Source organism: Podarcis gaigeae (assembly GCF_964106915.1).
Source record: "Podarcis gaigeae genome assembly, chromosome: 9".
Classification (NCBI taxonomy): domain Eukaryota; kingdom Metazoa; phylum Chordata; class Lepidosauria; order Squamata; family Lacertidae; genus Podarcis; species Podarcis gaigeae.
The window spans coordinates 2,605,916-2,631,723 of NC_139685.1; the positions used below are offsets into that span (position 1 = coordinate 2,605,916).

The 25,808-nt window shown below is 42.1% G+C and overlaps 2 protein-coding genes across 15 annotated transcripts in view; both read left to right on the top strand.

Moving 5' to 3' along the window:
* Window positions 1-12,582, top strand: part of TSPAN3 (tetraspanin 3) — a 939,276-nt gene extending 926,694 nt beyond the window's left edge. Inside the window, exon 7 of the transcript XR_014555158.1 lies at window positions 12,060-12,582. The gene's annotated coding sequence lies outside the window, so the exon portion shown is untranslated. The remainder of the gene's footprint in view (window positions 1-12,059) is intronic.
* The window catches only part of ABLIM2 (actin binding LIM protein family member 2), a 71,073-nt gene that overhangs the window by 13,824 nt on the left and 31,441 nt on the right, over window positions 1-25,808 (top strand). For 3 of the 14 annotated variants that reach the window (XR_014555133.1, XR_014555136.1, XM_083698297.1), the window contains exons 4-14: window positions 478-587; window positions 2,475-2,601; window positions 4,833-4,926; window positions 5,719-5,806; window positions 6,660-6,718; window positions 12,499-12,582; window positions 13,132-13,278; window positions 14,836-14,956; window positions 16,588-16,686; window positions 23,855-23,956; window positions 25,426-25,479. Coding sequence is in view for 2 of the 14 variants with exons in the window: in XM_083698297.1 (XP_083554423.1) it covers window positions 478-587; window positions 2,475-2,601; window positions 4,833-4,926; window positions 5,719-5,806; window positions 6,660-6,718; window positions 12,499-12,582; window positions 13,132-13,278; window positions 14,836-14,956; window positions 16,588-16,686; window positions 23,855-23,956; window positions 25,426-25,479 (1,085 nt within the window). In the remaining 12 variants the exon portion in view is untranslated. Of the gene's footprint in view, window positions 1-477; window positions 588-2,474; window positions 2,602-4,832; window positions 4,927-5,718; window positions 5,807-6,659; window positions 6,719-12,498; window positions 12,583-13,131; window positions 13,279-14,835; window positions 14,957-16,587; window positions 16,687-23,854; window positions 23,957-25,425; window positions 25,520-25,808 lie in introns of all 14 variants that reach the window. The other 11 variants (XR_014555135.1, XR_014555141.1, XR_014555137.1 and 8 more) reach the window with 6 other exon arrangements.

The window sequence follows — 25,808 nt, forward strand, 5'->3', positions numbered from 1 at the left end:
CCGTTGCAGGATGGAGAGTGAGGTAGGAGCATCCGTGGAGCAAGTGTTTGCTAGGGTGGAGATGCATTGGCAAGAGAGGCTGAACTACAATGTGGCTCTTGTATATTTTGCTGGGATATGGCTCATGCAGCCAGTTCTAAATAGGTTCAACCCAGTATGCCTTGGTTTGTATGTTCTGTTATCAGTCAATTTCTTGTTTCAGAAAAAAGCTCTGCAAAAGGATGATGTGTATTTTGAGAAGAATATTTTTTAAGCTGCTATGGTACCTCAGTTCTTTCCCAGAGGGAAGTAAGCATTCTTCTTCAATGACGCCTCTTAAATGCTGAGCTTTCAAGTCACTGGTCAGATTTGCCAGTTGGAAATGAATGATAAAAGAGCTGAAACTAAGTAAAGGAGTCCCTTTTATAAAAATAGAAATGCAGTTGAAACATTGCAAGGTTCTTCATTTTCTAACGCATTTGATTTCTTTTTCTGCAGGCAACCTTTTCCTCCTGGGGACCGCGTAACGTTCAATGGCAAAGACTGTATCTGTCAGAAATGCTCTCTGCCACCTGCTGGAAGCAACAGCAATTTTCCAGTCCTCCGAAGTAAGAGCAGATTAAAAAAATTATATGAATGAGTTTTTGAAAAATGGTTTTCCCCCAAATTTCGCTAATATTCATTTCTTCAGTCTCCAGTTTCATGTTAAATAGTTCCATGAATGTGCACTGAATATTTTAATATTAACTGACTATTCATCAAATATTTGATTTCTCTGTTTCATATCCAGTGATTTGATTTCAGTAGTTAATATTTGGTAGCTAGTATTTGATAATATGTTGCAGCTGGAATATTTAGCTTTTGACAGGATTTAACCATTGACATGCAATGATATCTGATAGCTTTTGATGCCATGCAACACTGTTTTGCAATCTATATGGTTTCATGCATGAGATGCCAAGATCAAAGCAATCAAGAGATGTCTCAAATCTTAACGGATAAAGTTAATAAATCTTCTGTGGCAAAATGTGAATTTCTGTTAAAGTTTGAATATTTGTGAATATTGATGTCAGCATTATTTGTATAAACAAAAAAATCAATGGTAAAATGAAACTGGGAGTCTTAGAACTTTCATCTTTTATCTAAACTATTCATTTATTTATTACTTTTCTTCCCCTGCTTTTCCTCCAAATAGCTTAGGGGGGCAAATGTGGTTCTCCCCTCGCCCCCCCCTTTCTCCCTCAACACAGCAACCTTTAGCTGAGAGATAATGGCAGAGCCCATTTTAAGTTCTGCCACTAAGGAGTGATTTGAGTCTTAAGCCCAACAATCTGCTACACCCCCCCTCAGTTGTGTATGTTTTATATTTCAAAAAAGGCACAACACATCGTATCAAGAATGGCCTTGGATCTGTATTAACACATTAACAAGACTGGCTGCATCAGCATTATAGTATAAGTTTTTGAAATATAGGGGTACCTGGCTTCATCATAGATTTCATTGTATTTATCTGTCTTTCTGGGATATATGCTGGAGATGTTAGTGCATATTTGGTTCTGCCCTGTCATGCAGGATTTTGAAGAGAGCACTTTAGTTTAATTCATGAATGATGGGCATTTTATACCTTTTGAACCTACAAAGGTAACATTACTTTAAATATAATGTTGAAATAGCAGCCGTTTTTTGACAGCTGCAAAAACTTTTCATTGTGGCCCCTATGCCCCAGCTGCAGCACCACTATTCTCTGATTAGTTTAGAATAAATGTAGAAGGTAGGCAAAATAGGCCTTTTTCTTTAAAAAATCTCTTTATGGATACATATGGATAAATTTGTTGAAAAATTAACTTGTTTTTAATGTGTTTTGGAAATTTCAGGATGTTGCAGTTCTTTGCATAGCTTTTATTTAATCCGGTGTTTTATTATTTGTATTGAAAATTAATTTTAAAATGTCAAACATAAATTAGATAATGCAAACCATATTTGCTCAAGGCAGGCAAGCTGCTGACGCAAGTAAGAAGTGGGTGGCAAAGCAAGTGCAGCCTCTCTTGGTTTTAGCTGGGCTGAGCACGTGAGGGAATGTGTTAGAAATAAATCTGCAAAAGACATGGCACAAATCCCTGTCTCCCAAATCCAGGCTGTTCAATAGAAGCCTTAGAAAGATGGAAAGAATCAGTGAAGTCACGTCTTCATTTCTCTCTGGCAAAGAAATGCCCAGATAGTAAAACTAGACAAAATGCTTGCATCCTAAGAGCAAAATACAACTATCAATTTGAATGGGGGCAGTATTTAGAGATATAACGTGTTTGTGTATTTTCCCTTAAATTTCCCAAATACCCTAGTATTTATCATTATTCTGAAACCTGGCCATGGCTGTGTATCCTGAGTACATGCCCAAAACCCAGGGGATGCATTTGTTCTTCTACTGCCTCTTAAATGACTCATAAAATATATTGCTTACATTTCAAAGTGATTTGTGCCTTCTTCTTTTTTTACAGATTGTGGGAATTGTGGCTCTGAAATAAAAAATGGACAGTCTTTGGTTGCTTTGGACAAACACTGGCACTTGTCCTGTTTTAAGTGCAAGATATGTGGCAAACTTCTGAATGCTGAATATATCAGCAAGTATGTTGGATAGAGTGGATCCATCTTCTCTTAAGACACTTTTCAGTGCTATATTGTCAAAATGTGTTTTGTTGGCATGTTGTGATGTGTGACTCTGTGGAATGTCAAACGCTTTTCACTAGGCAGGCCTAGTGAACAAAGGACACACTAAGTTTCATGGAACGCTTGCCTGATTTCCTCTGTCATTTCTTAACATGCCTTGGACTTCCCTTAATTTTGTGACTATTTGAATGTTTTTACCCTATTCCAGAGACTTACGTGGCTTTCACAGTGTACACATCCTTCCTGCTGGCTTGCCTACTCACAACTGAATGGGGAAGCTAGCTCCAGAATCTCTCAATGCCATGTTAACTCCCCACCCACCCTACCTACAGCTGCTGCTGCTAAATGCCAGGTCAGTTATTAATAAAACAGCTTTAATCCAGGACATGGTCCTGGATGAAGAGGTTGACCTAGTTTGTATCATCAAGACCTGACAGAACGAGGCATCCAATCCTGTCTTAGTACACCTTTTTCTAGCTAAGTGATCAGCACCAACCTGACAATTGCAGAATTGGAAGGGACCTTGTCAGGCATGTACCAACCCCTTAGTCAATGCAGGACGTACAATGCAGGACGCAACTACAGGTTACCTGACCGGTGGCTGACCAGCCTCTGCTTAAGCACCTCCAACAGAGGAGAGCCCACCATCTCCCAAGCAGTTTCTTCCCCACAATTTCCACTCATTAGGTCTAGTCCTGCCATCAGGAACAACAGAACAGACCTACCCTATTTTCTGAATGACAGCCCTTCAGCTATCTGAAGACAGCTCTCATCTTTCTCCTTAATATTTCCTTCTCCAAGCTAAACCCATCCAACTCTAATCATTCATCATAGACCCCTCATCTTCTTTGTTATTCTCCCCTAGACATCTTCCAGTTGATCAGTGCCCTTTTACAAATGTGGCATTTAGAATGGGAGGGTAAAATGGCAGCAATACATAGAATTGCTACCACCTTTGCCATGTATTCCATCCAGCAGCTGGAAAATGAATTCAGACTCGGGATTCCGGTGGAGTCTCACTTGCCCTAGATCAGGCATAGGCAAACTCGGCCCTCTAGATGTTTGGGGACTACAACTCCCATCATCCCTGACCACTGGTCCTGTTAGCTAGGGGTGATGGGAGTTGTAGTCCCAAAACATCTGGAGGACCAAGTTTGCCTATACCTGCCCTAGATCATGTATTACTTGCATGTAGGGCATTTATGTATTGACTTGAGTAGGGCTCAGCTTTTAGCCCTGTTGCTGACACAGCAGCTTTTTCCTTATTTGTCACTTTCATTACCTGGTGAAGTTGCGATCATCGGTCTTTGTAACTGCGTGAGAAACACATTAAGATGGTCTGGCCCAGGAGGCAGGAGATAAAATGACTACAGCTTTCTTCAAAAAGACTAGGATGTTATAAGCAGCAGTTGTATTCAACTAAGTCTTACTCACCCATTCAACTTAAGGAACCTAAGTTAGGGCTCATCTACACTTCTAGAAATCTAGCAATGGGTCTGAAAGATTTTAGTTTTGTCCCATTGCTTCCCCCGGGAAACCTGCTGTTTACTGCTAAATCACAGCTAACAATAATCTGCAAAAAAAGTCTGGAGCTTTGTCATGATTCAGTTGTAAACAGCAGGTTTTCCCAGGGGAAGCGACAGGACAGAAGAAGAAGAAGAAGAAGAAGAAGAAGAAGAAGAAGAAGAAGAGGAAGAAGAAGGAGGAGGAGGAGGAGGAGGAGGAGGAGGAAGGAAGGAAGGAAGGAAGGAAGGAAGGAAGGAAGGAAGAAAGAAAGAAAGAAAGAAAGAAAGAAAGAAAGAAATCATGGGGCAAAGGAAATGTGGGTGATATCTTATACTCCTGTCCATTAACTTGAATTGGTCTAATCTGTGAATAATTAGCACTGGATACCACCCAAAGTATTGAGCCAGTGCAGTGCATTAATGCATTTGAAGTATACGGTAAAAGGTTACTTTACAACCCTCACAGCTGAACAGTTAATCGCCAGTAGATTAATTGATTCATTATGCATAATAATGTGCCGCAGAAAAGTTGGGCAGTTTATTTCATGGCATGGTGTTATTAAATCAACCTGGGACACATAACTTTGCTTCTTATCAACTGAGCCACACCTAGGGAACTCCAACTAAATCATCAGTTTTGACATTTGTAGTTGAAATGATCCATGAATATCGTCTTTCTTCTAGAGATGGTGTTCCATATTGTGAAATGGACTATCATGCTAAATTTGGAATAAGATGTGACAATTGTGAAAAGTACATCACAGGAAGAGTTCTGGAGGTAAGGCAACTCTCTGCCCTTAATGTCTGTGTCCTAAGAAGAAACTCCCTGAGAACTAACCTTTGATTCATGAGTTACAACAGGCTTCCTCAACCTCGGCCCTCCAGATGTTTTTGGCCTACAACTCCCATGATCCCTAGCTAGCAGGACCAGTGGTCAGGGATGATGGGAATTGTAGTCTCAAAACATCTGGAGGGCCGAGGTTGAGGAAGCTTGAGTTACAAGAACTGAAACACTGATATTTTGTCAGTCTTTGACACTCGCTTTCCGGAAAGTGGTATTTCCTTACCCCTCAAGCATCAACTTGCTCAAATGCCTACTTTAAAATAACTTGCCTGAGAGAGCCAGTGTGGTGTTGTGGTTAAGAGCGGTGAACTTGTAATCTGGTGAACCGGGTTCGATTCCCCGCTCCTCCACATGCAGCTTCTGGGTGACCTTGGGCCAGTCACACTTCTCTGAAGTCTCTCAGCCTCACTCACCTCACAGAGTGTTGTGGGGGAGGAAGGGAAAAGGAGAATGTTAGCCACTTTGAGACTCCTTAGGGTAGTGATAAAGTGGGATATCAAATCCAAACTCTTCTTCTAAAGAAATTAAATTAAAATAAAATTAAAATTAATGACTTGGATGCTTCACTGGGGATTACACATGACATACTCTTTCAGTTTCATAGGTTGAAGTGGAGGTGACTACTTTAACTAGCACCCCCTCCTTTATCCTCGTCTCAACTACAGAGTGATCTGGATGTAGTAATTGCAAACACCTTCATCTTTATTCTCTTTTGTCTCCCAACAGGCTGGAGAAAAACACTATCACCCAACTTGTGCACTGTGTATCAAGTGCAACCAGATGTTTGCAGAAGGAGAAGAGATGTATCTTCAAGGTAAAGGAAAAGCAGATTGGAATTACTGGCACTGCTGAGCTTTATTCATAGAGAAACAGCTAGCATTGTTGTAACTGGTTTTGTTTTTATTGTGGATTTGCTATGATAGGCAGAGCACTGTGGTCTTAGTTTAGAGGAGATGTAAATTTCCAAGATGCAGCATTTTTAAAGAAATGTTTGCAGTTGAAAATATGGTTGCTTATCTGTAGCTTTGTGATGTCTGTACACCCGTTTATGTATTGAGCTATGGGTAGTGTAAAATGATAGCTATGTTGTCTACACTTGGAATTGCTTAAAGAATTCAACTAGAGTAGGAGGAGTCACCACTAATTCTGCATCTAATTTAGTATACTGGTTAATCTGATCTTGATTCTAGCCATTTTTAAAGCATTGTGTCTTGAACATACCACATATGTTTTTTACCATACCTCCTCTAAACCAAAGCACTTCACATATAAAGCATGGCTTTGCACAATCTTTTTCTCTCAATCTGGACTCATCTAGACATGCATTTATCCCGTGGTGTCTAGACACAGTCCAAGAGGATTTTCTTTTGACCCACTGCTTTCCCTGGAAAAAAACCCTTGTTTACTGCTGAATCGGAACAAACATCAATCAGGTTTTCTGTGGGTTGACATTTGTTGCAATTCAGCGGGTTTTCATTGGGAAAGCAAGGGAACAAAACCTCCTGGACTTGTGACTTTAAACCATGGGACAAATGGAAAAAAACCATGGAACAAACAGAAATGTGAATGAGCCCTTTCTCTCTCTCTCTCACCAGTAAATAGAGCATTTCGGGGAAAACTGTTAGAAATATCAAGAATTAACTAGAGTGCTGACTCTTTATTTTCAGGGGCTTCCATCTGGCATCCCGCCTGCAGACAGGCAGCCAAAGCTGAAGAAAAAGCCAAGGTAAAACCCTTCCCAGTTCAAATGTGCTCCATTGATTGTCATAAAGAACCAGGCAATTAGAATTCTTTAGCCTCTGCAATTCTGTATGTCAGAAATCAACCTGTGAATTTTAGGGGGAAATGCAGGGGGGTGCAGTTGAGGGTTTTATTCTGTTAAGTTTTCCATTAGAAAGAGATCACTTATTAAATATTTCAGAATGGTGAGGGAAATAATTTTTGAAATGTTTTAGAAATAAAATACTTGTATATCTGGAGCAGCGTCTCCACCTCCGTTGCCTGGACACTGAGGTCTAGCTCTGAGGGCCTTCCCGGTGGTGGCACCCACACTGTGGAATGCCCTCCCATTAGATGTCAAGGAAATGAGTACGGTAAATAGACATCATTTAGAAGACACCTGAAGGCAGCCCTGTATCATGAAGTTTTTAATGGTGAATGTTTTATTATGCTTCTACACAGTCATACCTCGGCTTGAAGTAGCTTCGGGTTGAGCATTTTCAGGTTGCGCTCTGCAAGTAATGCATTACTTCCGGGTTTCGCCGCTCGTGCATGCGCAGACACTTAAAATGAAGTCATGCGCATGCACGGAAGCCGCGAATCGCGACACGCGCAGACGCAGACGCAGGTTCCGTTCGCTTCAGGATGTGAACAGGGCTCCAGAACGGATCCCGTTTGCATCCAGAGGTACCGCTGTATTTGTTGAAAGCCGCTGAGAGTGACTAGGGCAACCCAGTTAGATGGGTGGGATACTATTGCTATTATTATGATAACCACTTACACTATCAAAAAAAAACCTTACAATTCTGAAGCAATTGAGTATTTACCTAATATTTTCAGGATAAAGCAAGAGTCCAGGTCTAACTCCTGTCAGGCTGCCAGTATTAAATTGTTCTGTTAAGAGTTCCCTTAACAAGTAAGAGGAAAAGCAGTCCTGCATGGACAGTAGGTTACCTCACTTCCAGGCAGACAGAACTGAACACAATATTGGGAAAAATCGGTAATTTTCATTTTCCAAAGCTAAGATCACATGTTTTCAGTAATGGATAAATATCCTAAATCAGCAAATGATTTCCCAAATTATCACACACCCATATGAAGAAAAGGAGGAGGAGAAAACATCTGCACAATTAAGCTGCTAGCATGGAAAGGAGGAGTTTGCAAAATGGCCCAGTAACATGTGTTACAGCAGTGCTGAACTAAGGAATTATGATAAGCAATAGCACATGAATAACAAACCAGTAAAAGGGTTCTCCATCTAAATGGAAGGGTGGGTGTGTAGTGGGAGCAGGTGGTGCTGTGGTCTAAACCACTGAGCCCCTTGGGGTTGCCAATTGGAAGGTCAGCGGTTCAAATCCCTGCGATGGGGTTGCTCTGTCCCAGCTCCTGCCAACCTAGCAGTTCGAAAGCACGTCAGAGCAGGGGCGCCGACTTATAAAAAATATTGGGGGGGCCCATACCGGGGTCCTGCCCCGGGAAGTTTTCTAAATTTTAGATGAAAATTAGTGAGTTTTAAAGTTTTTTAAAAGTATTTTAGAGTCATATGATCAACATTAGAACCCCGAAAACTCGACTCTCTATAACTCCACACTCCGGGAAACTCGACAAGCCTGAAACACTTTTTGGCTTTGAAAAAAGAAACAAAACATAAACACGCACGGTATTTTCATAAAAAGCTAATTTAATTTACAGTAACAATTATGCTTATAGACTATTACAGAGCAGTGAATATATAGCTCTGAAAAGACTGAAATGATATTTAAATAAATCCTAAACTATCATTAAAAGAATAAAACATAAAATATTGCTGTCGCACAGTAATATTAAACTTTGATTAATAAGTGAAATAGCTAATTTAAGCTTACTTTGAATAAGGCTGAGGGTTCATTAAATAAAAATAATATCTCAAAGTTAATGCTTTAATACAGTTAATAAAGTTAATACAGTATGCCTAATACTGTATGTAAATACTGTAATACTGTATGTAAATAACGGGCTTTAATTGGGTCTTACACCCTAAAAATATTTAAGTATTTGAAAATAACTAATACAGTACTATAGTAATATAGAAATACAGTACTAAACTAGTACTAATATTTCGAAACTGAAAATTTAACATTCTGTATGTATTTAATTCTCTATTTTATAAAGATTTTTAATATCTGACAGTGAGTTTGGAGTAGCCCAATGCAAAAATCCTGAGGATCCATGTGGATCCGTGCTTTGTAACCATGTTTTTGCACCACTGTGACCCTAGGCAACAGTGGGTGCGTGGTTTTTTTTGGTGCAAGATGGACATGCTATGTAATCTGATGGTGAATTTGGGGTGACCCAATGCAAAAATCCTGAGGATCCATGTGGATCCGTGCTTTGTAACCATGTTTTTGCACCACTGTGACCCTAGGCAACAGTGGGTGCGTGATTTTTTTGGTGCAAGATGTAGCCATGAACATGCTATGTGATCTGATGGTGAATTTGGGGTGACCCAATGCAAAAATCCTGAGGATTCATGTGGATCCGTGCTTTGTAACCACGTTTTTGCACCATTGTGGCCCCAGGCCACAGTGGGTGCGTGATTTTTTTGGTGCAGGCTGTAGCCATGGACATGCTATGTTATCTGATGGTGAATTTGGGGTGACCCAGTGCAAAGATCCTGTGGATCCATGCTTTGTAACCACGTTTTTGCACCATTGCAGCCCCAGGCAACAGTGGGTGCGTGCTTTTTTTGGTACAGACTGTAGCCATGGACATGTAATGTGATCTGATGGTGAATTTGGAGTGACCCAATGCAAAAATCCTGAGGATCCATGTGGATCCGTGCTTTGTCACCACGTTTTAAATGGGGAGGGAAGGAAAAACATAGAAGGGACAAGAAGCACAAGAGGGGTGTGCGGAGAAGCAGCTGGCTAAGAATGCAGGGGAGGAGTTTAATGGGGTGGGGGGGAGGAAAGGAAGGCAAAAGTCCCCCCCCCCAAGCCAGCCCTCTCTCTCTCTCCCACCTGCGAGTCCCTAGAGCACGGAGAGGAGGAGGTGGTGGGCTGGAGCCTGCACGCAGTGTGACTAGGAAAGAATTAGAAAGAAGGACTCGATCCTTTCCTTAACCCTCTGCTTGCCAAGAGGGCAGGGGATTCCCTGCTCTTTGTTGAGTTTGAGCAAACGCAGCAACAGAAGCGGGTGGGCAGTAAATTACCGTAAATTTCGCTCTATAACACGCAGATTTTTTCTCCTAAAAAGTAAGGGGAAATGTCTGTGCGTGTTATTGAGCGAATGTGTGGTCCCTGGAGCTGACTCGCCGGAGCGCAGGGGCAAAAATAGGCAAAAATCAGGCAAAAATAAGATGGGGCGGGCGGGCGGAGGGAAGGCGGAAGCTGCTGCTTTCCTGCATTCTGCCTCAGGGTCTTACTGCCCACCCGCTTCTGTTGCTGCATTTGCTCAAACTCAACAAAGAGCAGGGAATCCCCTGCCCTCCTGGCAAGCAGAGGGTTAAGGAAAGGATCGAGTCCTTCCTTCTAATTCTTTCCTAGTCACACTGCATGCAGGCTCCAGCCAACCACCTCCTCCTCTCCGTGCTCTAGGGACTCGCAGGTGGGAGAGAGAGAGAGAGGGCTGGCTTGGGGGGGGGACTTTTGACTTCCTTTCCTCCCCCCACCCCGTTAAACTCCTCCCCTGCATTCTTAGCCAGCTGCTTCTCCGCACACAGTGGTACCACTGGTTATGAACTTAATTCATTCTGGAGGTCCGTTCTTAACCTGAAACCGTTCTTAACCTGAGGTACCACTTTAGCTAATGAGGCGTCCTGCTGCCGCAGCACCACTAACACGCGATTTTTGTTCTCATCCTGGGGCAAAGTTCTTAACCCGAGGTACCACTTCCGGGTTAGCAGAGTCTGTAACTCGAGGTGTTTGTAATCTGAGGTACCACTGTATAATAAAGACATCACAGTCTCTGCTGTACCTCATTCCAAAAAGCAGCACAAAGCTGGGTAAGCATCTGGAGCCCTGGAATCTTGCGCTGCTTGGAGATTGGTGTGGCTGCTACAATATATTCCAGGATCAGAGACAGGCATTTTTGTGCTGGAAGTACCAAACAGCTTCTACAGACTAAACCAGCTCAAAATTAAGTCCTCCTGATTTCCAGGGGAATCAGAGATGTGCTTTCTGACCACCTGACCAGTAGCACATGAATGCCCATTTGTGTTGTTGCACACATCCCCTTCCCAAAGCGTTTGGATATTAACAAAGACTCAATTGATATGAATAGAGTTAATTTAGGAATATAGACATTTACAATGAATAAAATACCACCCCCCTCCGAATAACACACCCACCGTCAACATTCATACTAGCGAAAGCTGGCGTGTCCTCGTGAGGCGCAAAGCGGTTGTGAAATGCAGCTGTCAGGAGAGCCTCCAGCAGCTGGGCTACCATATTTATTCGCACACACCAGGTCCACGATTCGCCATTGCTTTTCCATAGGCACAAGGGCTGTGGCGACGGGTATTGTTATTTTGGGAGGACGGGGAGGTTATTGTGCTTTTCGGGTACGGTGCAAGTCCCTCAGCGAGGGAGGAGCAGGAGGCTAAGCCTGACGTGCGCTGCCTGCGTGGCTTGAATAATAGGAACATTGTTTGAGGGAGAGGGATAATGAAGGCGCTCCTGGCAGGCGGGAGAGGGAGAAACTGGAGAAAGGAGGCAATCTGGTCGGGCCGGAGACAACAGGAAGGGGGAGGGAAGGACTGGGCAAACGGCTCCGGCAGCCCCCCCCCCCCGCTCCGTCGCCTCCCCATACCCAGGGCTGGCGTCGGAGAGGAGGAGTCGCCGTCTGCGCCGGGGCGCAGTGTGTGTGTGTGTCGTGAGGGGGGGAGAAGAGAGTCCTGGAGGCGGGGCAAGAGCTGAGCAGCCGGAACGCAGCTGCCGCCTCCTCCTCGTCGTCGTTGTCGTCGCCGCCGCAGCGGCTTGTAAACAGATCCGGGGCCTCCACGTGACCGCCTCAAGTACCTGTGTGAGGGGACTGTATTGACTTGCCTCTCGTATTGTCTCCGGCAGGCAAGCAGCAGCAGCAGCAGCAAGAAGAGTAATAATTTCCTTAAATTATTGGGGGGGCGGAGCCCCCCCAAACGAATTTTTGAGGGGGCTCGGGCCCCCTCAGGCCCCATGGAGTCGGTGCCTATGCGTCAGAGTGCAAGTAGATAAATAGGTACTGTTGCAGCGGGAAGGTAAATGGTGTTTTCATGTACTCTGGCTTCCATCATGGTGTTCTGTTGCACCAGAAGTGGTTTAGTCATGCTGGCCACATGACCCGGAAAGCTGTCTGTGGACCAACGCCGACTCCCTCAGCCTGAAAGCGAGATGAGCGCCGCACCCCATAGTTGCCTTTGACTGGACTTAACTGTCCAGGGGTCATTTACACCCTTACCTATATGTATATACGTAATTGCTTTAAACCAGGGGTGGGAAAGCTGTGGCCCTCTAGATGTTGCTGGACTCAACTGCCCCCATTCCTTGGCACGGCCAGTGCTGACTGGGGATAATGGGGGTTTGGGCCCACAACAATTGGGGGACCATATATTTCCCACAACAAAATTTCAGTTTAGCATTACATTGCAGTTTTATTGAAACTCAGAACTGGGATGAAATGCTAAACTCAAATTCTAGGCTTGTGCAGATAAAGAATTTTCAACAGGGCAGGGGTTTTCAAACTGTTACTTTTTGAATTGAGGTACAAAACATTTTATTTTATGTTTTCCTTTAATAATTACTCAACAATACTCATCTTACATGTTTTCAGTTCCAGGAAACTAGAACATCATCTGAGAGTATAATTTCAGTACCTGCTTCAAATACTTCAGGTTCCCCAAGTCGAGTGATTTATGTAAGTACATTCATTACAGGGGGAAATTACTAAGAAAATCATTGATAGCAATGAAGAGCAGACAGGAGGGAATTAGTTTTGAAAGCAAATATTAAGAAACAATAATATGCAGATATTATTACTGTGTCTGTCTACAGAAATACAATCAAGCAGGTCTCTGACCATCATAGTTTCTGTTTTTGACTGTCATAATTGCTTGTTATTCCCATCTAGACAACATCAGTTTCTAGGCAATGACTCAGTCTCTCAATAGTTATCCCGGATCAGTAGAAAAGGAAAAACACAAAGTGGGTGCTATCGGTATACTGGTGACACCACACTATGCCTCTCTATGCTGTTCCTCAGTGGCTTTATAGAAACATTTCAAAGACAGAGACCAACAATTCAAGCGTAACTCTTTAGTTGTACCATAGCAACTGAAGAGAAAATAGATGAAATTGTCCCCTTTGGTGTATCTCATAAGTTTCCTTACGTTCTCAGTATCAAACGTGTTGTGATACTTGTTTTCTAAGCTGCCTTTTCACAGCTGTTTTTCCCTCTATTTCTTAGGCAAAACTTGGAGTTGAAATCCTTGATTACAGAGATTTGGCTGCTCTTCCTAAGGATAAAGCTATCTATAACATAGACCGTCCAGATATGATCTCCTATTCTCCATATATCAGCTATTTGACAGATGACAGACATAGTTACGGGGAGGTAATGTGTGTGTTGCTATATTTAAGCAAATATTGAGCCATTTTTGTGTGAAAGATTGTATACATGCATGTCATAGTTAAGAAGTATCCCTTGCTAAATTCCACTTCAAAATCTGTTACCAAGCCAAAATAAATTCATGTTTTTGTTACACACATGATATGATATTGGTGACTGTATATAGGCAGCTCTTTTTGCTTTGTAGATTCTCTTCTGTCTTTCAGCATCTTTCATCTTCATGTCATCCATGTATATGTTGGAAAACTAGCCCCCTCGGGAGAGGCTGGCAACTCTCCCAGGCTCCCGGGGCTTGTTTACCGGTGATCTCCTTGGCTGGCATCCCCGCAAGTCCAGGGTAGATCTTGATAGGCGACATCTCCCAGCGAGGAAGATGCACACCCCCTCCCTCCTTGCATACCAGCAAGAGAAAGGAGATAGTCAGAAAGTCTATTTACATCTCGTTTATTTCTGACTGTTCAGCTGTACAGAAAACATGTCCGATCAGTTCAGACTTCTCCGAGCAAGTGACACAGACTTCCTTTACATACGCAACAGGAAGGTCTCATATTACACCCAGAACAAAGCCTTGTAAATTCTGTGAACCTCCGGGAACATTCTTTCCCACAGTTAGACCCATCAGGTGATATCAGCACCGAGCTGCCAGTTTGCAGCTGCGTTGTATTCATATCCTGACAGTATATTTGTCCCCCACATATAATAACCTCAAACAGTTGTCAGTATGTGAAATAACACTTTTATAAAATACAAAGTTTGTCTTAAAACACTCTTCATTTCATTCCATCATGCCTCATTCATTAGGAAAATAGAGTGGGTTGTTTTATAATCGTCACAAATTCCCAACACAAAGCCGCAGCAGACCTAGGATGTATGTTTATTCTGAGATACACACATCCCACATTTCCTCTAAGGAGCTTATGGTGACATGTGAGGTTGCACACCCACATCTCCCATCTAGGAATTTCACCAGCTCTAGGCTAGTTTTATTACATAAGCAACATTGATTTGTGGGGTGGTGCCTTTGTTTGAAATTGAAAGGACTTAAAAGATCAATGCAATGCAACGTAATTAATGTTTGGTGCTTCTGTGGGAGATGGGTGAGATTGCTGAACATTGTTTCTTGTATAGGTAAGGGAGAACAATAAAATATGGGAGGAGGGACATAGAAAGGGCTTCACAAAGTCAGCTGTTAAGTAAGAAAAACACACACAAAATGAGGGGATCTTGAGAAAGGATAGAAAACCTCTTGGATGCATCCCACAGGCCGTGTGTAGCCATCCCTGTTTATATCAGTGCAGTTACAATGTTTTGTGAATTTATTTAATCATCTCCATTTTTTTCATCTAGGTACCAGGGTAGTAGAGATTGTGTGACAATAAAGTCTAGGTGGTTTGTTGTCTTTTTAGTGTCTTTGGAACTGAATAAGAAACATAATTGGGAAACCTGAAGTTTGGACCGCATGAGTGAAAAATGTGGTTGATTGTAAGCTTCTTGAATGTTCATGTTTTTTCTGCCCTGATGAGTTCCCTCTCTCATCCTTAGGGTGACCAAGATGATCGTTCTTTCAAGCAGTACAGGATATCCAGCCCTAGTTCTACTGGCTCACTTGGCTACGGCCGCAACACCCCAACCTCTCACTCTCCTCAGAATTATAGCCGACCAGGTAACTGACGAGCAGCTTTCCTTTACAGACTCTCATGGCTTTCCTGCTCACCTTTGACCTGTGGAAGAGGAGACAGTCTTCCTTTTTAGATGTACCTTGCACAGAAATAACTGCAATTTCAGGATCACTCTAAAATTTATTACAAGGTGTTTATATTTTGTCAAATACTGCCATCCTGAGAGCATTAAGCTCACACACTTCAAAATCCATGGGATGTAACCTTCATGCAGCCGTTGAAGAATGGCATCATTGGGCCTGCACACTCATGTGAGCAATGAGGGATTTATGGAAGTCTTCTAGAAGACTTCTAGAATATTAAGCAGCCCCCCTCCTTTGGTAGCGGCTCTCCCCAAAGAACATGTTCACTCCACATCCTCCTCCTACACAAAGTCAGTCCTCACTGGATTAAACCCTCTGATTCAGGGTTCCACTACAAGAACCTCCAGGTGCACTATTATCCTTTCAGGGAAGCGGGAGAAGCTGAATGTTTTCAGTAGGATTTATTTGTCACCCAGAAGACAAGAAAAATCCATCTCTAGCAATAATAATAAATATATTGATAATGTCGCTTGAAAGGACCAGGTAAAATATGTTGGGTAAGCACCACCAAGGCCCTCCTACAATATGCCCAGTCCGGAAAAGATAATTTTTGAACTCTGATCTCCAGAAATGAACCTAATACAGTGGTACCTCAGGTTACATACGCTTCAGGTTACAGACTCTGCTAACCCACAAATAGTGCTTCAGGTTAAGAACTTTGCTTCAGGATGAGAACAGAAATTGTGCTCCGGCAGTGCAGCGGCAGCAGAAGGCCCCATTAGCTAAAGTGGTGCTTCAGGTTAAGAACAGTTTCAGGTTAAGTATGGACCTCCGGAACGAATTAAGTACTTAACCTGAGGTGCCACTGTACTCCAAATACAGTTGTGCCATTGCTATAGGAAAGAGAATGGTATTTTCCCTTCTGAGGCTTGGAAGCAAACTCCTATTGAGACAAATTAAAGGTGCTTCCAGACATGGATGATTTAGCAGCCCCCAGTAGTCGCTGTTCTGCTTTTATCTGGAAGTGAAATAACAACTGTGGTTCCAGACTGTAGGCAGGTGGGCAGTCCCCGTTTCCCCAGCCCTAAATAAAAAACTATGTGTTACAAGCAACACAAATTGTGTCCTGTATAGATAGCTTTCAAAGTTACATACCTGGGTGTGGATGCTGAGTTGCCCATCTGGGAAATGGGAGATGCCTTGGCAGAGGAGTCAAAGTACCGCTTCAAGACTGTCCAGACCCACTCTCAAACATAGGCAGAACAACGGCTTAGCAGGGTAGGGGTGATTTTCCTCACACAACTCCTGCTGTAACACAGTCTGAACTGTGGTACGCTCTAGGTTCATTGAAATGAATTCACTACTTCCAAGTCTTAGAATAGAGTTTCCTGCTTCTCAGGAGATGTTGCGCTTCTGGCTTCACTGCTATTCCTCCTCAACTCATCCCAATCCATCCTAGTGCAAACAAACTTTTGCATTATTAGTATGACAGTTTTCCTAAATTGAAAAGGTGTCATTGCTGTGAGTGTTTTGTAGCTTTCAGTAAGCAAATGAAGGAGTTTATTTTCATTTAACTTTCTGTTGCCCCCTAGCTGGTACTCAGACTCTTGGTACCAGTAGCTGCATCTCCCTGCCCCAACACACAAGCCTTACATCTACATTCAGACATCATTACATCCCTTTCTTCAAAGGTAAGGCCCAGGAATGCCATTTGTGATGTGGTTACTGTAGACATCTCCAAGTGTGTTTTGCTGTTGTGTTTGCATGTCTCTCTAATAGATAATTTTCTCTCTCTAACTTTTGTTGCTATTTCTTGCTATAAATCTTTTCTTCTGTGGGTACTGAATGATTACTGAGGGAAAATTATTTAACTTCACAATATTACAGACATTTACAAACTTGTTTATTTTAATTTTTTGTCAGATCAAATGTACAAAGCCCAAGGAAATATGAATGGCTAAATCAAATATCTTCCCAAAATTATTTTTCCCTACCTTCCTATTGGACAGGTATCCAGTTTCCAACATTGCTGCCCTTCTTTCTAATTTCCAGTTCATTAGTTTATAACCTTAGGCCTTGCATCAGTTGGGTTTGATCTCCCAAGATGTGTACTGTGTATAAAATTGGGAACATCTTGCAATATTTCACAAAAGCTTTGATTGATTCTGTGTGTATGTGAGTGTGTTTGTGTGTGTTTGTGTAGAGAGAGGGCAAGCAGGAAATATGCGCTGAGGAAATCTTTAGAATCCTTTTCTCCTGTGTATTACCTAAATAGTTAAAACATTGGAGGTGTTTAATAAAACATTATTTCTTCCACAAAATTGCTAATTTTATTGATAATTTTATTGATATTTTATTGCTATAAAATACAATGGAAAGCTTAAAAATGCAACAATAAGTGAAATGGCATAAGAAACAGGAAAGAAAATAGCTGTTTTTAGGGGGGGAAAGCTTAACTCTTATCAATGTATGAAATTTGTACCGTATTCCACTAATCAGTAGATAAAAGCAGCCTAACACGCTTGTCATATTCTGATACGCTGAATTTTTAAATCTTGAGTGAAGACGAGTTTCTTCGTTGTGCATTAGAGCACTACTATTATCTTGTGAGATGAACCTGACCCTTCAGCTAAAAGTTTCATTTTAAGGAATGTATTCTGTGGCCTTCTTGGCAACCTACCACAAATATTTGAGCCTCTTTCTTCTAGAAGCACACTCTTGTCAGTTTGGCACATTTTTCAGCGTAGACGACTTCATGAGACTCGAGGCTTTGTGCTGTTCTGCACGTCTGCACACAATGAATTTGTGGACGTTAACCTCTTACTGTCTTCGGGAAGTAGCAGGCCAAGTGGCAGACTCTAATTTCAAAGTAGTAATCCAAGTAAAACAAATAGGTTTGTTCAACTCAAGGATGAGGAGCCTCATGCAGGGGTGGATGTGGTCTCCAGGCCTCATCTGGAGTGGCTTGAGTGATGCCACGAAGCTGGCTTCCCAGCTGCTGCTTTCCGGAGCATGTGGGTCAGGGTGGTGGCAACACCCCACATGCCCAATGCCCTCATCTGCTGTTGCCTGACTGGAATGTGTCCTTGAACTGTGATGATGATGCCGCTTGCTTGCCTGGATGGAGAGATGTGTGTGTTGTGGAGAGATGTGGAAACCTCTGACTTTGCATGGCTGGAATGTAGCCTACTGTACAAAGGTAAGAGTAACATACACTACCCTTCTCCCTTTGCCTCCTGCCCTCACACTGGTTTGAAGGCCTTGCAGCATTGCCCGCAAAGGGGTACAGTTCTTAGGCCCAGGAGAGTTCCCAGTTCAACTGTTAAGTAACGGGGAGGGGAGAGGGCAATTTTCCTGGGAACAAAATCACAAATACCCTCCAGCACTCAAAAGTTGCTGTATAGTAGGGGTCAGCAACCTAAGGCCCATGGGCCAGAAGCGGCCTGCGGAGGTTGTTTGCTAAACCGGCACAGTGTGGCAGAGACTTGCTTCTGCAATGCTGAAAATCGCGTCTACGCAGACGCCAAAAATTACGGGCAAGCGCGCAATCCAGCCCACGGAGGGATCTCTGTGAGACCAATCTGGCCCAGGCAAGATAAACCTTGCTCACCCCTGCTGTATAGGAATGGACTAAAGCAGATGCAGGAAGATTTCAGGCAGGCACGTCCTACTCTAATTTTTAATTAAAGGCTTAGGGTCCAACAAATACCATCAGTCACAATTACCTGCTGCACTCTAGAAGCCCTAAGTTGTAGGTGACTGACAAGTACAATATCATATCCATCTCTGAGATGCTGCAGATCAGAGATCCTAAAATCTTCCCTCGAAATGATCCAAGACAGCTTCACAAAGACCTAGTCAAATAGTGCTGCTTTTCTCTAGTTTGCAACTAATTACTGACCAAGATATGGTGGCAAAGGCATGCTACCTCCACCCAAAGAGAAATATAGAAGTTTCTTGTTCATGGGCACAGAATCAGCACTACCATTACACCCAGATAGCAAAAGGAATAAAGACACCTGGTTTGGGGCTGTTGAAAGTATTTCTGGACTGCCCATCAGTATAATTCCCCAGGGCAGTTTCTGAAAACAGTTGTAGGTTTAAATGTGCATTTCTGACACTCCAGCACCCAAAGGAAAGCTTTCCCCCCCCCCCTCTTTAGTTTTTAGCAAATCCCTCTTGTGAGCTTGAGTGAGGACCAGGAATGCAAAAATAGGGTCACCCTTCCCTCTCATTTGTCTGTGGGGGTACTCTTGTGGAAAGTCTGGCCTTTTCCTTTTTGCTCATTACATTAAGCTGAAGAGGGGGTGGGAATCTAATCTGAATGTAGTATAATTGATGTGATGAATATTCATACTTCATCTCATATACACAAATAAGAAACAAGGGGGAGTCAATGCTGCGGTTTATGCACGCCAGGGATTTGAGAAGAAGTTTGTGTTCATGCGCACACATGTGGTCATGCTTCAGTATCTCATTGTAGCATCACACCAAGAAACCGAATCAGGAGAAACAATGCAGACAGGATGCAAAGGTGAAGCTGTGCAGCTAAGGCCTGGCCCAACTTTGAGATCTGTGGGTTGCAGTAAATGGATGCCATTACATGCCACAGGAAAAGTGGGGCAATATCTGACTTTCAAATGACACAAGTCACCATAGGATGAAGGTGCTATATTCTCCTACCCAGAGCCACATCCTTCCCATTCATCACCATGGGAGGTCTTTGAAAGTGAGGCCATGCACATAGGGAACAAAGTGACCAGATTGGGACATTCATGTGAGAGTGAATGAACATGACCATCCCACCCAAGGGCACATTTAGTACCCACCTCACAGGTGCCCCTGAACTGCACTCTCACGTAAGACAGTGGCTACCACCCCCTACTGGCTGTAAAATTTCTGCCTTTGAAATTGCGTCCTGGTGGGTAAAGCTAAATCAGTAGAAAAGATAACACACACAAAATTGCAACTGAAACAGTTTATTGAAGCACAATCCACACAGCAACAGCAGAGAAATAGAAAACAAAGCAAATATATCCCCAGAAAGAAGGTCACTGCAGATGTCCAGTGCTAGGACTGTGGGTAAAGAAATAATAAAAACAAATGAAGGAAATAAAGAATTGGATGGAAATATTACAGAAAATATGCCCCACAAAGAAATAAACACTAACAAAGCCTAGCCCTTTTGCATCTATCATCCTAAACGTCCCTCAGCTCTCCTACTTAACTACAGGCCTTTTCCCTCTTACCTTTTGCTCTGCTCTTGTCCGGCAGAGGTCTACCCTTTTAATATTCCATGCCAAAGTGGTTTTGTTTTTTGTTTTTGGCCTGAGCTTTCTCCACAAAAATCTGCTCTGTAAAGTTGAATCGGAGCAAACACCAATTTGAGTTTGCTGCAGACAGAACTTTAAAGAGCGTTTTTTCCCAGGGAGAACTCTGGATCAAAAAAGGGACCCTCGGACATGGAGCTTTAAATCACGGACCATGCCTAGAAAGAGTGGAGGAAAGGCAAATGTGAGTAAATGAGGGAGTGAACTGTGAATCATCCCAAACCATTCTGAGTTACATCATATTCAAGCATCCTAAGATGTTTATAGCTATCAGTGTCCATAGCAACCAGAAAAGGGAGTTAGGGAGGGAGGGCAAGGAGAGACATAAAGAAACAGAATGAAAGCTAATATAGAAGACTTTATCTCTACTTTCTCCTGGGCTTTTTATACTGATCCGAGGTGGGGCCGGATCTTCCTACATTGCTTAGAGGTGGATGCAGAACTTTTAACTCTCTACATTTTAAGGAGAGTTAGTTAGTTATTCAGTTGCTCCAAAATTAAAGGAACACAGTAGGTACCTAAATTTATATATTTACTTGTGAACTGGTATGCAGAACCCTTTAAGAAACCCTTTGTATATCACCTGCATCTGCCTTGAAATACTTAACTCTTGACACACAATGAATTCCCTATGGGTAGACGCAGAAGGGCTTCAGGAGTTTGTGTGAACTTAGAAAGTTTCCTAATGCATGCTCAACACTCTGCTGCAGCTGCACATTGCACAGTACTGGTGGCAGGTTCTCTGTCTCTCGCTTTTCCTAGTAAAGCATCCATTTATTTATAAAAGTGAGGTATTAGCATATTACCGTATGTTCCCTTGTGTTTTAAGTGGCATCAAATTCGCAAAAGGAAGAACTCCAAAATAAATGAAATGAAATCTCGTCCCTATGCAAAGGATGGAAAAAGCAGAAGCAAATTTTGCAAGCTTTCTCCCTACTCTGCCCTTCAGCCGTAGCAGTAAAATTGACCCAAGGCTGATTTTCCTATCTTACAGATATAATTCATGTTCATTGGAAGAGTGGCGGGTCCCCTGGCCAAAGCAGAAATTGGATAAATTTGATAGGCTGTATATCTAGAAAGAGGCGCATCTCTTTATAAACTCACTGACCTACACTGCAGCCTTTGCCAACTTGGTGCCCAGATGTTTTGGACCACAGCTCCCATTACCCTCCTCCCACATGGACATGCTGCTTGGGGCTGATGGGAATTGCACTCTGAAACATCTGGAGGGCACCGGGTTGTGGAAGACTGTCACAGTGGCTCTGAGCCAACAGAGAGTACGCACAGAGGCCAGTGCTCTGTGAATGCCCTCAATAAGGAACCTGAAAGCAGCTCCTTGATGGAGAATGGATTGAAATGGGAACCAAATCCAACCCCTCAAAGAGCTGATGGGGGGGATTACAGGTTGAGAGGGGGGAGCTATAAATGATTCAGCAACAGCTAGGGTTATGTCCTTCCAGACGGCCCGCAAAACTTTGGCCAGTCCCGAGGTGCTACGTCCTCTCCCAAATAAATTTCATTATTAAATTATTAAATTTCCATAATTGTTCTCCCATTATTTCCATGCTAAAGTGGTTTCTCCAAATTAGCATCCGTTGCGTAGGATTTAGAATGTCCATTCAGCTTTCAGTTGTTTAATAATAGCTTAGGTTTCTCGCCCCCTTTTTTGAACTTTTTTGTTTCCTCAGCTATTTTATAATGCCATAAAAAATGCCACTGATAATTGGTTCATGTTACAAGATGATTTGAAAGAAAAGAGGAAATGAATGTATACATAATAAATAATACATTTTACATCATAATACCTGGAATATGGCATTATATATCCGTGACTTGATAATACAACACACACATAAAATAGTATGGAGGGGATTATAGGGGGGACAAAGTAGAATTTATGACCAGTTACATCAGCAAAGCTGTGTCCCCACACTCTAAAGATTTGCTTTAGCAAATCTAGCCTGTAGCTATGTGTGTCATGAGACTTTCTGTGAACTGGATTTCCCATACTGAAAGCAGTTCCCCCAAAAACTGTGACATAAGAAAATTCCAGTTTTGTAAATAAAGTTGTTGGGGTGTAGCTGTTCATTACATTGTTTCCAAAACTGTAATATTGTACTATTCTATGAAAAAGCAGTTAATTAACTGCAAGGAGATGGAGGGACAATATGTGGAAATGAGACAATTTTTGATATATTTACACGTGTCTCTTTACTTCAGGTTCAAAGAATTCAAAACAAATGTCACAAGAGAGGCCTTTCAATCTGAACCGTTAAAAAGAGAAAAATATCATGTCCGGTGCCAGGCAAAAAGCAATATCAAAATGCAGACAAAATATTTTGCAGAGAATAAACCCACTGTTTCAGTTAAGACAGTGTTAATAAAATTTACTTTAAAAATGCATTCCTTTTTTACATAATAAACAGGAAGGAATTTGTAACAAACCTAAGAAGCGTACATGTCACAAATCTAAGGTGACTATGGCTAAAACTGAAAATAGAAAAGTAAAGCGAAAACATAGGAGGGAAAGCGAAATCCATATAAAATAATCCTAGGCGAGAAGGGAAGTAGGAAGCCCCTATAAAACTACCTGTCGTACATAAAGGTGGGTGGGGCCAGGATTTAGGGGTGGGGCTAGAAAAAAGAGAGGTAAGAGGGGAAAGCTGGGAGCTCATTGAAAAAGGTGAAGGCTTAATATAATGAGAGCTAATCATTCAGTCTATAGTACTCTCAGGCTTTTACACGAAGGTTTAACCTTGTCCAGTTATTCCTTAATTTATCTTCCTTCTTATTCTAATAAGCACTGATAGCTTTGCCTCACGCATGCATTGCCTACCAGCTTCAGTAAATGCTTCACTGATGCTTTCTGAATTTGCTCTGCAGCTCAGTAAGGAATTTCTTCACCTCAGCAATTATGCTGCAGCTTTAACTGGATCAAGTGGGCAGAGCAGGGATAAGAAACTGATCTAGAATCCAGTGAAAACTCAGGTCAGATGAAAGTGTGGACAAGCCCTTCCTTCCAAGATGTTTGGCCCAGACTAGCTCCTTCTGTGAGAGTTTAGGGAGCCACCACTCCTTTGAAGATTTGTCACTCAGCTAGCTTCATACATTCATGGGGGCTGATATGGTCCACCCCAGTACGTTTGGGGAGAGGATGCAACTCTGATGATCAGATCTATATGTGGTGCAAATGATGTTGGGCTAAACTTTTAGTGAAGCCATTTCCTACCCTTCTGCATAGCATAGTTGTTAACAAGTACAAAATCTTAAATACTTTCCTATATAGGTTTTAAGATTTGAGCCATAGTGCAGTATTGCAGATACTTACAGAATCAGAAGCTGCTGGGATGTTTGAAATAATTTGGGGCTTCCTAAGCCATTGTTGGTTGTTGGGTTTTTTTAAAGAAAATGTTGGATTAAGAAGTCATTTGAAAAAGCTTTTCTTTTATGCTTGAATTTATCTCTATTTTGCTTGCCATTTTTTTTGTTTTATATGCTTTTTGTTTTTGTTTTGCTCTTCCTCTTGGAGGCAGCGAAAGTGGTCGAAGCACTCCAAGCTTATCCATGTGCTCAGACAGCAAATCTTCATCATCGCTATACCAGCAAGCACCTAGACACTTCCATGTCCCAGGTAGGCATTCATGGCTTTGTCCTAATCTTTAATTGCCATCATCTGTAGTGCTTGCGTGTATAAGCAATAGACAAACAAATTTTATTTTTATATAAACCAAAAATATTTAATGCTACACTTAATTGCATTTTATGCCTAATATACAAATCTTAATTTCCATCTATTAACAACAATTTTCTAGGCCATCAAATTAAGAGCCAAACTGGAATATTTTCATTTGCTATCCAAGCCATCTTTTCCTTTGCTTGCAAGCATCTGGAATCCAATTTTTATTGGGGCAGCAGCACTGGGATACCTTTTCTTACCACGTAGCTTCCCTGATTTAAGTCACACTCGCTTTGCTTCCTACAAAGAACAAAGTGAAAAGAATTTTGGGAGATCTCTGGTTGGGAGAGCTCAAATAATCTCTAGTTTGGCCTTTAATACTTCAAACTGGGCCTGACATGGCAACCTTTAAACACAGAAAACAATCAGATCTCATGCATCACATCTAGTTTAGCCCCAAGCCCTGCTCAGGCCTTATACTTGTGTGTAAAACCATCGCATGAGCAGAGAGGGAGCTGTGTTGACTAATCCGTCTCATGCTATATGCACAAGAGTAGTTTCTCCCTCTCACATCCTCACATATAGCATGAACATCAGCTGGGAGGCATCTGGAACCCTGAGTCACTTAGGACTCTGACAAACTTTTTTTTTAAGGACTTAAAGCTACTGCAAAAAAAAAGTTTGGAAAAAATTGATCAGAGCTGGTAATTTATATGTTAATGCTGGCTGGCTGAACTGGATACCATAAAGATAGCTAAATCTTTTAAATTCTCTTAAAGGAATGAGTAACTCTTACAAAAGTATATCAGATGACATGTCTCCCAAATATTTACATTGTATTGTGTATACTTTCCATACAATCTGGAAGTCTGAACAATTCAGACAGAAGCTTTCACGTGATACCTCCCTGCAGATATTCATGTTGTATGCATGGTCTGTATGACGTTGGGGGTGAGTCTGTTCACATCTTGGTTTTACATGTGAGTTTTAACAGCTGAACAAGGCTTTAGCCACATTAGGAATATGGGAACATTTCAGCCACATGGCCCATTTTTTAAAAATGCATTTTATCATAAAAAGAAATATGAAAGAATTGAGCATTCATTGCTCAGCCATCTTAAGTACACTGCAGAAAGGTTGCACATATAAATAAATCTGTTCCTGAGTTGATTCCTAACTTTTTGCTCCATGGTCAGGAAATCTGTATACACAGGGAGTCCTTCGAGGAGTGCCAATCTCCTTCCATGAACACAGCAACAAGTTAGGAACCAAGCCAATGCTAATGTCTCATTTATTTATATGCTCAAAATTAAGCAATACATTACTCAATATCTGGGGTGGTGGAGGAGGTATTGGATAAAGAGGAAACATATTTCAACTGCTTGCTTACTGTTTGGGTCTTCTTTTTCTTTCCTTCTTCTCAGACACTGGAATAAAAGATAACATCTATAGGAAACCCCCTATCTACAGACAGCATGGTACAGTCTGCTTTTCTCTGCTGCCGTGTGGTCTAGCCAGGTCCTTTTCCCTCCTTATGCATGTTTACCTCTGAGTGTGTGCCACCACTCTCTGCTCATTTGTTCCTATCACTATTCCGGTTGCATGAATGTATGTCCAGGCAGACGGGATCTTACTTCTTTGTTACTGGGCAATCTCGGACACTGGTGCTGGTCTCCCAAAGATCCATCACTATTGTGTCCTACACCTCCAAGGGTGGTTTTGTTTGTTTGTTTGTGCTTTTTGCAAAACAGTACAGTACATTGTTAGTGGGATTCACCTGGATTGTTGGCTTATATTTCCCTCTTTT